The sequence below is a fragment of the Diabrotica virgifera genome, chromosome 5, assembly GCF_917563875.1.
Source record: "Diabrotica virgifera virgifera chromosome 5, PGI_DIABVI_V3a".
NCBI classification, from domain to species: Eukaryota; Metazoa; Arthropoda; class Insecta; order Coleoptera; family Chrysomelidae; genus Diabrotica; species Diabrotica virgifera.
Window position 1 is genome coordinate 112672511 of NC_065447.1, and position 14358 is coordinate 112686868.

At 32.9% G+C, this 14358-nt stretch overlaps 1 protein-coding gene across 1 annotated transcript in view; it reads left to right on the plus strand.

Annotated features, from left to right (window-relative positions):
* The window catches only part of LOC126884307 (sarcosine dehydrogenase, mitochondrial), an 81146-nt gene that overhangs the window by 31191 nt on the left and 35597 nt on the right, over positions 1-14358 (plus strand). The window contains exons 2-3 of the mRNA XM_050650244.1: positions 4917-5170; positions 11420-11632. Coding sequence (XP_050506201.1) covers positions 4917-5170; positions 11420-11632 — 467 coding nt within the window. The remainder of the gene's footprint in view (positions 1-4916; positions 5171-11419; positions 11633-14358) is intronic.

The window sequence follows — 14358 nt, forward strand, 5'->3', positions numbered from 1 at the left end:
GCCCCATAACTCTTACCATAACTCCATATCGGCTTTAGTATAATTTTGTATAATAATACTTTGTTTTCTAATGATAACTGGGATCTTTTACCTAGCAGCCAATACATTTGTCTGACTTTTAAATTTAGTTGAGTTTTCTTGGTTTTGATATGGTTCTTCCATGTCAGCTTTCGGTCCAAATGGAGTTCCAGGTACTTGACATCTGATTTTAAGGGGATAGGAATGTTGTTAATATGAACCTGTGGACAGTCGATCCTTCTTGTTGTGAACGTAATTTGTGAAGACTTTTCACCGTTTACTTTAATCTTCCATTTTGTTAACCATGTTTGAAGTGAACTTAAATAGTTTTGCAGTTTGTTAGAAGCTCTATCTGGGTTATCGTCTGATGTAAGGATTCCTGTATCGTCGGCAAATGTGGCCATAGTAATGTCATCATCAGCAGGTATATCAGCAGTGCAAAGGAGATAAAGGAAGGGACCGAGGACACTACCTTGAGGTACTCCGGATTGTATAGGATGATATTTGGAAAGTGAGGTATTTACTTTGATTTGGAAAAATCGCTCGTTCAGATATGATTTTAATATCAGGTAAATTTCATTAGGCATATTATTTTTCACTTTATACAACAGGCCTTTATGCCACACCTTATCAAATGCTTTTTCCACATCAAGGAATACTGCCGCACACATTTTCTTTCCCTCTATAGTTTCTTTTACACAATTTACAATCCTATGGCACTGCTGTATTGTTGAGTAGTTCTGTCGAAAGCCAAATTGATGGTTAGGTATTATGTTATTTATGTTTATTCTTTCAAGAATTCGGACTAAAAGAAGTCTTTCGAAAATTTTTGACATTATTGGTAGAAGGCTTATAGGACGATAGGAGGAGGGTTCTGTAGGCGGTTTGCCCGGTTTCGCATTCATAATTATTTGTGCGTATTTCCATTGAATAGGAAAGTGACACAGTCTTATCATGCTGTTATATACAATAGTTAGCAGGACTATCGCTTTTCTAGGCAAATGCTTTAGTACATCACCATTAATTAAGTCATAACCTGGAGCCTTATGAGGGTTTATTTTATTTATCGCCTTCCAGATCTCTGTTGATGTACATGGTTTCAGTGGTAGTGATAATTGACAAGGAGCGTCGAGAAATGTGTATACTTCTTCATTTTCAGCATTGACTTCTGTATGTAGACTAAATACCTGGGCGAGGTGTTGTGCTAATGTGTTTGATTTTTCTTCATCAGTTTTTGCCCAGCTTAGATCCGATTTTATAATTGGTGGAATAGATGTTATTGGTCTCTTGAATTTTTTGGTCGCTTGCCATAATGAATGGTCATTAGGTGTTAGGTTGGAGATGTAATATTTAAAAGTCTCATTACGGGCCTAGATTAAAGCTGTACGCAGTTGATGTGTTAACCGATTTAATTGTGTTTTATCCCGGGGATTCCTTGACCGCTGCCATTTGGCTCTAGCTCTTCTTTTTTCATTTAAAATTTCTTTAATTTGTAAAGGAACGTTATGATCATGGGTGGTAATTTTTTTATCATCTGGAGTTGACTTCCATGCAGCATCTTGTATTACTTCTGTTAAATGTTGCACTGCTTTTTCTATTTCATGGGGTTCTTTAATTCAATGTTTTAAGTTTATATTTGTGTTAATAATAGCTTGAAATTGTTCCCAGTTGGTTCTTTTATTGCAGAGTTTTGCCACAGGTTCCTTCCAAATTACAGTTGTATTTAGTGTTATGATTATTGCGGTGTGATCTGAACTTAAATCAAGACTGGGTTCTATTTTGTAATGTATATTTGAGATACCTTTGATAACGGCAAAGTCTAGCAGGCCAGGAATCCTGTTTTGATCGGTCGGCCAATACGTTGGCTGACCTGTCGAAAGGAAGTTTAAATTATTTCTCTGCGAGCACGCCAATAAATTTCTACCCTTTGCTGTTATAAGCCTCGATCCCCATACGGTGTGTTTGGCGTTCCAGTCTCCAGCTGCTATAAATCGGGGTCCTAGTTCTTGAAAAAAGGTCTCGTATTCTTCAATTGATATGGAGTGTCTAGGAGGACAGTAAATTGCTGCAATGGCAAGTGGCCATGTAAATGTTTCTATTTTTAGTATGGTTCCTTGTATTTTAGGTGTGGCGTAATTTTCTAGGAAATAGTGTTTAATAGAAGATTTAATAATAATTGCTGTTCCTGTGTGAGCAGTTCCATCAGGATGATGAGTAAGGTACGTTGTGTATAAAGGGATTTTTACTACTGTTCTTTCGGTTGAGTGTGATTCTGAGATGAGAAGAACATCTAATTTATTTACTTTTAAAAATGCTGTGATTTTCTGTACATGGTTTGGTAGCCCGTTGGCGTTCCAGGCGGCTATTCTAATTGATGGAGCCATTAATTCGTTATTTTACTAATGACGTTGTTAGCATGTTCAGGATCATGCTATTTTGGTTCAGAAGTTGATTAAATAGATTTTTGAATTCATTTAAGAAGCTTGACATCATGTGTGTTAAATCTTCACCATTATTTGGTCTGTTGATGTTTCCTGAGGTTACTTGAGCATAATTCATTCCATTTTGCGCATATTGTTGAGTCATTTGGTGCAGTGCTGGATTGGAATTTATGTATCCTTGGGTGTTTCTAGGTCCAGTTGTATCGTTATTCCTGTTCTTTGCTTTTAATAAGTCTCGATAAACAGTGCAGCCTTTATAGTTCGCTGGGTGGTTGCCCTTGCAAAGAGTACATGTTGCAGGTGTGTCTTTCGGCTTTGTGCAACTTTTGGTGTCGTGTGATCCTCCACATTTAACACATTTATAAGGTTTATAACAGTATGACTTAGAGTGTCCGTATGCCTGACATCGAGTGCATTGCACAATGGTGTTCTTGTGTTTCGGAGCTTCTACTCTAATTCTGGTATTGTATATAAATTCCACATTAAAAACTTTATTATTGTTATTTTTTGGTTCCAAATCGACGAAAAATAATGGTTATAATGGTTCTCGACGAGAAAAAAAAATTATGGAAAAATAATGGGGCTCTTTTGTTACTCTGTGCCGGATGTTTAAAACATTTCTGACTGTGTGGCCTTGCCTTAATAATTCAGATTTTATTTGCTCTAAGGGTATAGAATGGTGTAAACCTCTTAGGACGACTCTATATGCTCTTTCTTGTTTGAGTTGATAGCTATGGTGTACTATTTTTTCTTCTCTCATGTAATTTATTATTTTTCTATAAGAATCAGGTGTTTTAGCATTTATTTTAACAACATTTTCAGGAAGAGTGGTAGTATAATATGTTTCATCTTCAGTAACTTGCGCTATAGAGTCAGTCATTGTTTTGTAGTCTATTACTCCGTAAACATAAATAGGGGGCGGCTTGGGATCTTTCGTTTGGGTATTTGGGTTGTCATCGTTTCTTTTACTGGTATGGATTTGGTTTGTATCTGCGTTTTTTTCTGAGAGAGTTTGAAACCTATTAGATGTGCTTACTGAAGCACCTTGCTCAGTAGTTTCTGCTATTTTTCTACGTTTTCTTTTTGATCTCGACTCTTTTAGTTGTTGCCACGGACAAGCATTTGCATCACTTTCCATGTTTTCATCGTCACTTGATGAGGACGGTAGGGAATAATCTATTCCTTCTTCGAAAGTTTTTGAGTGTATCTCTGGCTGCGGAGGAACTGAGTTTTGGCTCATTTGAGGTAAGGATAAATTTTGGAAATTAGATGGATGAGTGTACATATTTGGAAGAGGTGGGAATTGATTTTGATAATAGTGCATCATGTCTGCTGATACAGAGTTGTGTTGTTGCATATATTGATGATTTGGTTGCATTGGTATCATTGTATTTGAGGGTTGATTCATTTGTGCATTATATATATTGTTGACTGGACCGGATCCGTTCCCATTTCCAGCCAAAAACATTTTTATAAATGGATGATTAATATTTCTTGTCTAGTGCAATTGAGTCGCAGCCAAGAATAATAAAATAAAAACATTTGAAAATAAATTGCTGATAAAAAGTCTATATAGTCTTTGTGTAATTCTAATTCTAATTAATAGTCTATTTGGACACTTTGAATTTGGCAAACACTTACCCAGCTAGTGGATAGTGTAATGTTCTTGCTGGACCACTTTCACTATTTTTAAACGATGCTAATTCACTATTTTTGAGGTATTAGTACTCAACAAACAATGGCTGATGTTTACCATATAGTGGGTCAACTGCACTCGATATACGTACCTTGGCAACATTCAAATTTTCAGTTTTTCACATAGTTTTTGAAGGTTAAAAATGGCCAATTTCGCAATTTTTCAATTTTTAATCGCTTATATGTCAAAAACTATCAACTTTAGAGAAATGTCACTAAAGACCCTTTCTGTTTGGAATGGTCCAAAAAACCTAAAAAAACTTTGTTTCATGCAAAAAAAATAAGTTTAGGAAAAAAACAAAAAAAAAAACGTTTAAAAAATTTTTGACCCACTTTTGGTCCTGGCAACATGCAAATTTTATAAACATATTTTGCTTTGAATTTGTCCTTCTATCGACTTGTGGTATTATTTTTATTAAAATAATTTTCACCCCCGAGAAGGGGTGGCATCCACCCCAGGGTAAAAGCGCAAGTTGGCATCATATCACCTTTGTTCCTTGAGGTATCCTCTAATTACTCACCAATTTTCATAAAAATCGTTGGAGGTTCAACGAAATCAGAGGTAAAAACCTTCAGTGACTGCAGTATAACGAAGGAGAATAAATATAGCAAATTTCCGAATCTATAAAACTGAAACCTCTACGCTGTCGGGACAAATCTATAAAATTCTGGTGTTTCTGGCTAAAGGAGATAATTCAATTTTAAAATGACCGACATATTGTATTTTCATTTTGGTAATACAGTTTTAATTATTCTTTTAAGGTGGCGGTGTCATAGGATCCAGTATACTGTACCATCTATCAAAACTAGGAGTAAACGCGATTCTTCTTGAGAAAAACAAATTAACTAGTGGAACAACATGGCACAGTGGTGCTTTGGTGTGGAGTTTGAGAGCGACAGACGTGGACAATATAATGTTAAAGAAAACCAGAGATCTTCTGGCGGGCTTAGAGGCAGAAACTGGCGTTAACCCTGGATGGACCCAGTCGGGAGGAATTTTTATTGCCAGGACTCCTGTAAGTAATACATTATCAACAGTTAAACATTTTTATTTAAATTGTTTGGCACTATTACTATGTGTACAAAAAATTAGTTCAAAGTTTTTTTATAGTACCTTTTAATTTCGATAGGTATATAATCGAAACTAGGACAAATGATCCAGGACAAAAAATTCCCACAAGTTTTTCCTAGACAAAAAATCCCCAGACAAACAAGCCACAAAAAATCCCCACGAATAATCCCCAGACAAATAATCCCCGGACAAAAAATCCCCACAAAAAATTCCGGTCAAATAATCCCCACAATTTTTTTTGTACAAAATAGCCCCACAAAAAATTCCGGAAAAAATTACCAAGAAATATTTGCTGCCGAATAGTTTTCAAAAGCTTTCCCGTGAACGCAATCGACAATCGAAATGTTTTTGAGCTTTAGTGCATGAGAGTATAACAATCGTCATGAAACCGCTTTTATTATGCATGATTAAGCATGATTTGTAATTTCGATTACCAGATTTCGAATTCCAATTTCCTATTGCAACTCGTTTTCCCTAGTGCGGATTCATGCCGAAAACTTCAAATTTTACATGGCAAAAGAGTGATCAACATTGTTATATCAAGTAGGAATCCTATATTTGTTTGTACTATACGTAGGGTAAACAGAGTATCAGGACTGCACCAATGTTTCGAATAATCTATTGCAATGCTTTTTGCATTAAAAACACTTTATTTTTGAACTATATCTATCTTCTGATTCTTCTTCTTCGTGTACCTTGTCTGTTGCGGACGTTGGCTATCATCATAGCAATTTTAATTTTGTTTGCGGCGTTTCTGAATAACTCGATCGATGTTAGTCCAAACCATTGGCGTAAGTTTTGAAGCCATGAGTGTCTTCTTCTTCCGGGTCCGCGTTTGCTTTCTATTTTACCCTGTATTATCAGTTGGAGTATATGATATTTATTATGTCTCATAATATGACCGAGGTATTTAAGTTTCCGTTTCTTAATTGTGAAACAGATTTCTTTTTGTTTTCCCATTCGGCGCAGTACCTCTACCTTGGTGGTGTGAGTCGTCCAGGATATTTTGAGGATACGTCGATACACCCACATTTCGAATGCCTCCAGCTTTCTCATAATATTGTCGTCAGTGTCCATGCCTCTGCGCCATATAGCAAGACTGGAAATACATAGCACTTTAGCAGCCGTATTTTTAGTGGGAGGGATATTTCGGAATGGGTGAATATATTTTTGATGTTGTTAAATGTTGCTCTGGCCTTTTCAATTCTAGATCGTATTTCGGTCCCATTTTTTTTATTTTATTTTATTTATTTGATCCCATTTCGAGTTGACGACTGTTTCAAGGTATATATACGAGTCAACGTGTTCAATTAGTTGGTTTTTATTTTCAATTATCTGGCAGGTTTTTGAGTTTTGCTGACAAGCATCACTTTTGTTTTATTTATATTGAGGTTAAGTCCTCTTTCTTCACTCGCTCTTTGTACCCTGTCCATAAGATACTGAAGTTCATCGATACTACTGGAAAGTACGACTGTATCGTCCGCATATCGGATGTTATTTGTCAATTCTCCATTGATTTTTATGCCTTCGTTTGCTTCATCTAGTGCTTTTGTAAAAATGTGTTCGGAGTAAATATTAAAAAGGAGAGGGGAGAGAACACATCCCTGTCGCACACCTGTTCTGATATCAATGCTCTCTGTGGACGCATTGCCGACTTTTACCCTGGCTGTCTGATTTCAGTACAGACTTGTGTCCTTATCATCAATTCATATGCTTTGTAGAATTTCAATTAGTTGGTCATTGGTCATATCTCACATTGTCAAAGCCTTTCGAGTAATCTACAAAGCATATGTAGACATCCTTGTTCATATCTTTACACCTCTGTACTAATAATTGCAGACAAAACATTGCCTCAGAAACATCTTCTGATTAGTTTAGCTAAATAAATTTATATCAACTTCATAATTGTAAACCATCGTAAGTTTTCTTTAAAGTCGTCAATAAACATTTTTTTATTTACTCCATAGTACGCCAGTCAATGGGAACAAGAATAGGATATTACCTCCGAATTCTATCCTACTGCATGGATTTTAATGAAATTTTGGGCCTAGCCTCTACTTATCTCCTAATTCAAAGTCTACCCTATGCCGATGTGTACTTTTATCTTGGGGGTGGCTCCCACCCCCTCTTAGGGGTGGAAATTTTTTTGGTTAAAATTACCACAGAATTCGCTAGAGAACCTAATTCTAAGCAAAAACTGTTCTGTAATTTTTGTTGAAAACTCAATACTTTTTGAGGTATTCGTGGTTGAAAATTGGCCATTTTCATTGAAACATAATACCTTTTCGAACGGTTTTTTGCGAATACCTTAAAAACTATGCATTTAACTAAAAAAACTATTTTAAACATTTTTGTAGGTTATAAAAAAACAAAGAGGCACTTGCCTTCATAAATCTTCTAGTTATAATACAAAAAGAGATATGGTAGGAGAAAATAGTTTGTTTTTTTGGTACATTCTCAAATTGGTGTATTCAACTTGAAATAATAGAGACACGGTCGATTTTAGGTGTATAATGCTACTAATACCTTTTGTAACGCTTGAAAAGACCTTATTACATTAAAACTAAGCGAGATATGCTGCAAACAAAATTGATAACTAATGTATTTTAAGAAAAACTGTCTTCCACAATACCTTTTATTTATATGTTCAAAAAGTTGGACGGGTTTAAAATGAATGTTTTTTGAAAAAAAAAAAGATAAAATTATATAGCGTATTTTTTAATTTTCTTAAAAATCTTCCTTTTTCTCCATGTAACTTGAAAATGATAAGAGATACAATAATGAGAAATAAAAAGGAAATTTTTACCTGAAAAAGCCCTACATTTTTGTGTGGTATCTTTTTTTCGTATCTCTTATCTTTTTCGAGTTACATGGAGGAAAAGGAAGATTTTTAAGGAAATTTAAAAATGCGCTCTATAATTTGATCTTATTTTTTTCAAAAACCATTCATTTTAATCCAGTCCAACTTTTTGAACATAGAAATAGCACTATAATAAAAAGTATTGCAGAAGGAAAACGATGTATTTAAATTCTGATGGATGAGGGATTAAATATACTTCTCACATTTCTTCTTAAAATACATTAGTCATCAACGTTTTTGCAGAATATCTCGCTTAGTTTGAATGTAATCGACATTTAGTATTGCCCGTTTTAAAGGTCTTTTCAAGCACTACAAAAGTTATTTTTATCCTAAAATCGAGTTTCCGTGTTATTTCAAGTTGAATACACCGATTTGAGCATGCAGCAAAAAACAAACTTTTCTTACCTACCATATCCCTCTTTGTATTTTAACTAGAAGATTTATGAAGGAACGAATCTCTTTGTTTTTTTTTAACTTACAGAAATATTTTATATAGTTTTTTTTTGTTAGATGCATAGGTTTTAAGGTATTCGCAAAAATCCGTCCGAAAAGGTGTCATTTTTCAATGAAAATGGCCAATTTTTAACGACGAATAACTCAAAAATATTAAGTTTTCAAAAAATAATTATAGAACAGTTTTTGCTTAAAACTAGGTTCTGTAGCCCGTTCCGTTGCTATTTTAACCAAAACATTTTTCACCCCCGAGAAGGGGTGGGAACCACCCCCCAAGATAAAAGCGCACATCGGCATAGGGTAGACATTGTTTCTTGAGCTATTCCCTACTTACTGTGAAAATATCAAGTAAATCGATGTAGTAGGATGGAATTCGGAGTCAAATACTCTCATTGACTGCTCTAAGCCAAGCCGCACACCAAAGAAACATGAAACGAAAAACATGAAACATGAAACGAAAAACATGTTTCATGAAAAGAAAACACTGCTAAACAAATCTCAAAGTCCGCCTACCAATAAAACGAGTGTGATTCATGCTCATGACACATTTTTATTTTCGGAGAGTTTCATAAATAGCCGGACATATATTTCTTTAGCAGTGGTTTATTTCCATGAAACGTAATTTACGTTTCATGTTTCTTTGATGTGCGGCCTGCCTAATAGTTTAATCGTAACAATATTCTATCATACAGTGAGCACGTAAAGGTTGGAATAAATTCATTTTCTCGAGAATGGACGATTTTGGAAAAAAATCCCCAAACAGGTAAATTTTTATTTTTAAATCACGACTTTTTGGCATATATATCATACAAGTGACGTCACCAATTTGGGGGTGATGACGTCATCGATGATTTTTTTAAATGAGAATAGGGGTCGTGTGACAGCTCATTTGAAAGGTAATTCAATTCTATATTCAGTAGTATATACATTTACATAATTATTTATACAGGGTGTCGAAAAAAAATTTTTTTTAACTAAATTTATTGACATAAAAAGAAGAATATGTATAATTTGTTTAATTCAAAATACATTTTATTACTCTCAGAAAACAAAAAAAAAAATGTTAATTTGAAAAAACTTATCGCCTTTCGCTTAAATTAAATGCTCAAATTGTCAATAGGCAAGTGGGTGGCTGCTTTAATATTGAATTTGCAAAAAAGAATATTTGTATTTAACAAATAAACATTTTTTCCTGTTTTCTGATAGCAGTAAAATGTGTTTTGAATTAAATAAATTACACAGATTCTTCTTTTTATGTCAATAAATCTAATTCAAAAAAATATTTTTTTGGACACCCTGTATAAATATTATGTTAATGTTTATATTACTGAATAGAGAAATTAAATTACCTTTCAAATGCGTTATGACACGACCCCTATTCTCATTTAAAAAAATCATCGATGACGTCATCACGCCCAAATGGGTGACGTCACTAGTATGATATATATGCCAAAAAGTCGTAATTTAAAAATAAAAATCGACCTGTTTCGGGATTTTTTTTCAAAATTGTCCATTCTCGAGAAAATGAATTTATTCCAACCTTTACGTGCTCACTGTATAGTATCTACATATAGTATCGTTATCTTTAGTAAAGTGACCTGACCATTCGTTCTTCTTCTTCTTGCTCTTTATAAGCAATTCTAATTGTTTATTGGCGGATTAATACCTCTATGAAAGGTTGTCACTCCATCTTTTGCGCGGTCGGCTGATACTCTTTCTACCGATTGGTAATTTATCTCTTGCTATTTTGACCACACGTGTCTCCCCCATTCTGCATATGTGGTTATTATTTTTTTTTCTCTATTTAGTGTTTATTCGTTTAAATACTGTATGGTACATTTTCTTCTAATGTCTTCACTCCTCTTTTGATCCTCAGCGTATTTCCTGTAATTCTTCTCAGGAAGTACTCTCATCTCTGCGGTTTCCAGTAGTCTTTGTGTTGCGGCTGTATCGGGTCTAGTTTCTGATGCATATGTCATTATTGGTCTTACACTGGCTTTAAAGTTCTTGACTTTATCTGAGTGTGAATATGTCCGTTTCGCCATATAGTGGTAGCAAGGCATCCTGTCAGTGTATTTGCTTTTTGTACTTGATTTCTCACTTCTTTATCCAGGTCTCCGTAGCTGGACAATATAATTTCAAGCTATTTTATTTCCATTACTTGTTCAATACTAAGGCCATCAATTTTTATTTTACATCTGATTGGTTCTTTACTGATTACTATGGTTTTATGCCTGGTTGCACCAACAGATTTTAAGCTTAAGATGTGCCTTAAGCTCAGCTTACGAAAAATACGCATTGCACCTTCGAGTCTTAGATCAAATTTCAGCTTGTCACAATGGATTGCCAAGTGGATTGCATCTTATACTTGGTCTCAGTTAAGACGTGCTTAGATAAGAATCGAAAATTATGGTGCAACGTAAGTAAGACGTAAGTGAGTTACGAGTGAAACCGTAAAGTTTACCCTATCTATAAGCTGAGCTGGGCTAAGATGGAGCTTAAGATTTGTTGGTGCAACCAGGTTTTTTAGTTTTCTGAGGTGAACTTGTCAAATTGAATTCGTTTGCTCTTATGTTAAATCTGTTGACTTTCTTCTTAGGCTATCAATATTGCGTCGTCTGCGTAACATAATATTTTTACCGATCTTATATTAAAGAAGAAAAACAATAAAAAAGTACTCGACTCTAAAAATGTACCTGTATCTGTACAAACTTTGTGGTACATTCTTAGAGTCGAGTAGGTACTTTTTTACTCCTAGACCACATTATTGTGAACTATGGATACTTCCTTTTATGAAAAAAACAATACCTGTATACTAATAGTATTTTTTTTGTTAGATTAACGATAAATAATACAATATTAATTTGTTTTATTTTGTAGGAGAGGTTAGAAGAATACAAACGTTTTCATACACTTGGACATTTATTAAATATAGAAAGTCATATAATATCTCCCACGGAAGCCAAAAAATTGGCATCAATTCTGGACCCCAAAGCATTCTACGGAGCCCTATGGTCTCCCAGTGATGGACATTGTGATCCTTCAATGTATTGTGCGGCATTAATCAAAGGAGCAAAAAATCGGGGAGCTCAGGTAAAATTATCTAATATATCCCAGTATCCAAACATCCCAGGTGATTCTAATTCGCTGCGCTGTAGTGTGTTTTACCTTCAGATTACAAACATTTTGTTCAACATGATGTTATAAAAACGGAAGGGTTCCCGTAAAAGGTCAAATGTAAATAAAAATGGCCAACAATAATTTTAGCACATAGGAAATGTTCTGCTTTAATGGTATATGACTAAGTAAAAATAAATATTTTAAATTATATAATTACCAAAAAACACCAGCCTCCTGACTATAGTTTAAAGCCGAACTACCAAAACCTACAAAAATGTGATCCATTTCATTCTATTTGTTACTTGGAATATACTAGCTTTTTAAATATATCCTTAATGTTTGAAGTTTAAAATGGGGACGAGATCAAAAATTTAACTATAAGGGAGTCAATAGAGATTTTGACTTCGAAAAAAATCAAACAAGATAGAACTTTTTGTAATTTGATTAAGAAAGGTTTAATAAACAACACAACAAAAAGTTCGACTCCAGAAGTGGGTGCTATACAAATTAACTGCGAAATTAGTTTTTTTTTAAATAACTCTGAAAATATAAATCTTGGAAAAAAAATGACTTGACCATTGAAAAATTCAGAAAATATTACAAAAAAACCTTATATAAAGATTTTTCTAAAATTAAATCTATAGCTTCTATAATTTTTTATTTATAACGCTAAAGTCACCCTTCTCACATTGGTGCACTGTAAACTAGCGTTCGGAGAAGTGCACGGTTGAGTTATTTTAATGTAATTCTTTAACTAATGGATCAAATAAAATTTTACAAACTAGACATGAAAGAAGAATAATTAAGCTATCTTATGGTTATAATAAAAAGAAATAAAATGTATGGGCATAAGTACGGTGTGGGCGGAAAGTGTGACATCCATGAATTTTGTTTAAAAATGATTTAAAAATGTGCCACTAATACAATTTATTTTACCTATAAAACTCTCAAATTTGTACAAGTTACCTTTCAAACACCGTTATAAACGATGTTTCCTTCAAAAAAAAAAAACTCAAAGATTTAATTCAAATGATACGACGCGACGACGTTTCAAAAATGTAATTTTTGAAAACTTCGTAGTTTTACAGAATTACTACCACTTTGGATGTGTTTTTCTAAAGCTTAAGATGAAATGAGATAAATAATTTCTTGTTGAGAAAATTAAGAAAGCTAAAAAAATGTAATATAAAAACCGAAAATTACCAGCTAAAAAAATGTTTATACAAAGTGATCAAAACTTTTTTCTGTAAAAGTTACCCAAAATACGTTTAATAATAAGCTTAAAAAATATAATTAGGTAATGTTCAACAAAAAAAAATTTGGGCTCTGATACAGTATGTCTGCGTAACTTAGAACCTATTGATAACTTCTTTATTATCAGTTTTTCAAAAAAGTTTTTATTCTTTATAAAATACTCTGCATCGTATAAAAGCTAAGATACAACCATCAGATATCAAATTTTATTAATTTTATACGAGGTATGTCAAAAAATATGAATTTCATGCAGGAGTAAAGGACCTTTATATTTCACAAAATCGAAAATTGTTATTAGGGCATCCGTAATTTGAGAAAAAATTAAACATTTTTTAATTAGAAGGATGTAATTGTATATTAAAACATAGTTTTTAATTTCAAACAACTTTTCACAACAACAATTTTTGATATTGTGGAATATAAAGGTACTATTACTCTTTAACGAAATTCATATTTTTGACATACCTCGTATAAAATTGACAAAATTTGATATCTGATGGTTAAGTTTTAGATTTTAGACCATGCAGAGAATTTTATGAAGATAACTGAAAATGCGAGCATTATCATAACGAAAACTTTGGTTATTTACGTATTTAAATTCATGATATGGGAAATTTCTATTATGAAAAGTTGTTTAGTATTAAAAGCTATGTTTTAATATGCAATTATATCTTAATTTATATCTACTCTCGAGCGAAATTCATATTTTTTACATACCTCGAATAAAATTGATAAAATTTGATATATGATCATTGCATCTTAGATTTTAGACCATGCAGATCTTTTTATGGAGAATAACTTTTCTTCGTAAAATTAATATTAAAAGAATGATAAACGAAAATGATATTGGTACCCGTAATTTGAGAAGAATCTTCAAATATTTTTTTTTATTAGAAGGATATACAAGTAATTGCATATATAAAAACATAGTTTTTAACCCCAAACAACTTTTTACAATAACACTTTTCAGTATTGTGAAAAATAAAAATACTTTAATCTTGATCGAATTTCATATTTTTTGGCATACCTCGTATAATATAGATTTGATATCTGATGGTTGAATATTCGATAGACCATACAGAACTTTTTATGAAAAATAACTTTTTTCGTAAAATTAAAAATAAAAATTTTTCCCATAATATGTGTCCAACTTAAGTAGACACGCTGTATATAATAATATATAATTATAAGATGCTACATAATATATCGTTGAGTAGACAGCTAAAAAACAAGCGTCTCGGGCAGACCGTGATGATTACGACTACAGGCGTTTATAGCCGACTGTGATGTCGAAGCGGATATACCATATTATTTATATTTATTTATATAAATATTTACCAGAAAGTTAATATTTAAACTATTTTATTGAAAAAATAAATAAATACAAAATAAACAAAGTTTTCGTTGAAAATAGTGAACTGTAATTTAACGTTACATTAACATAA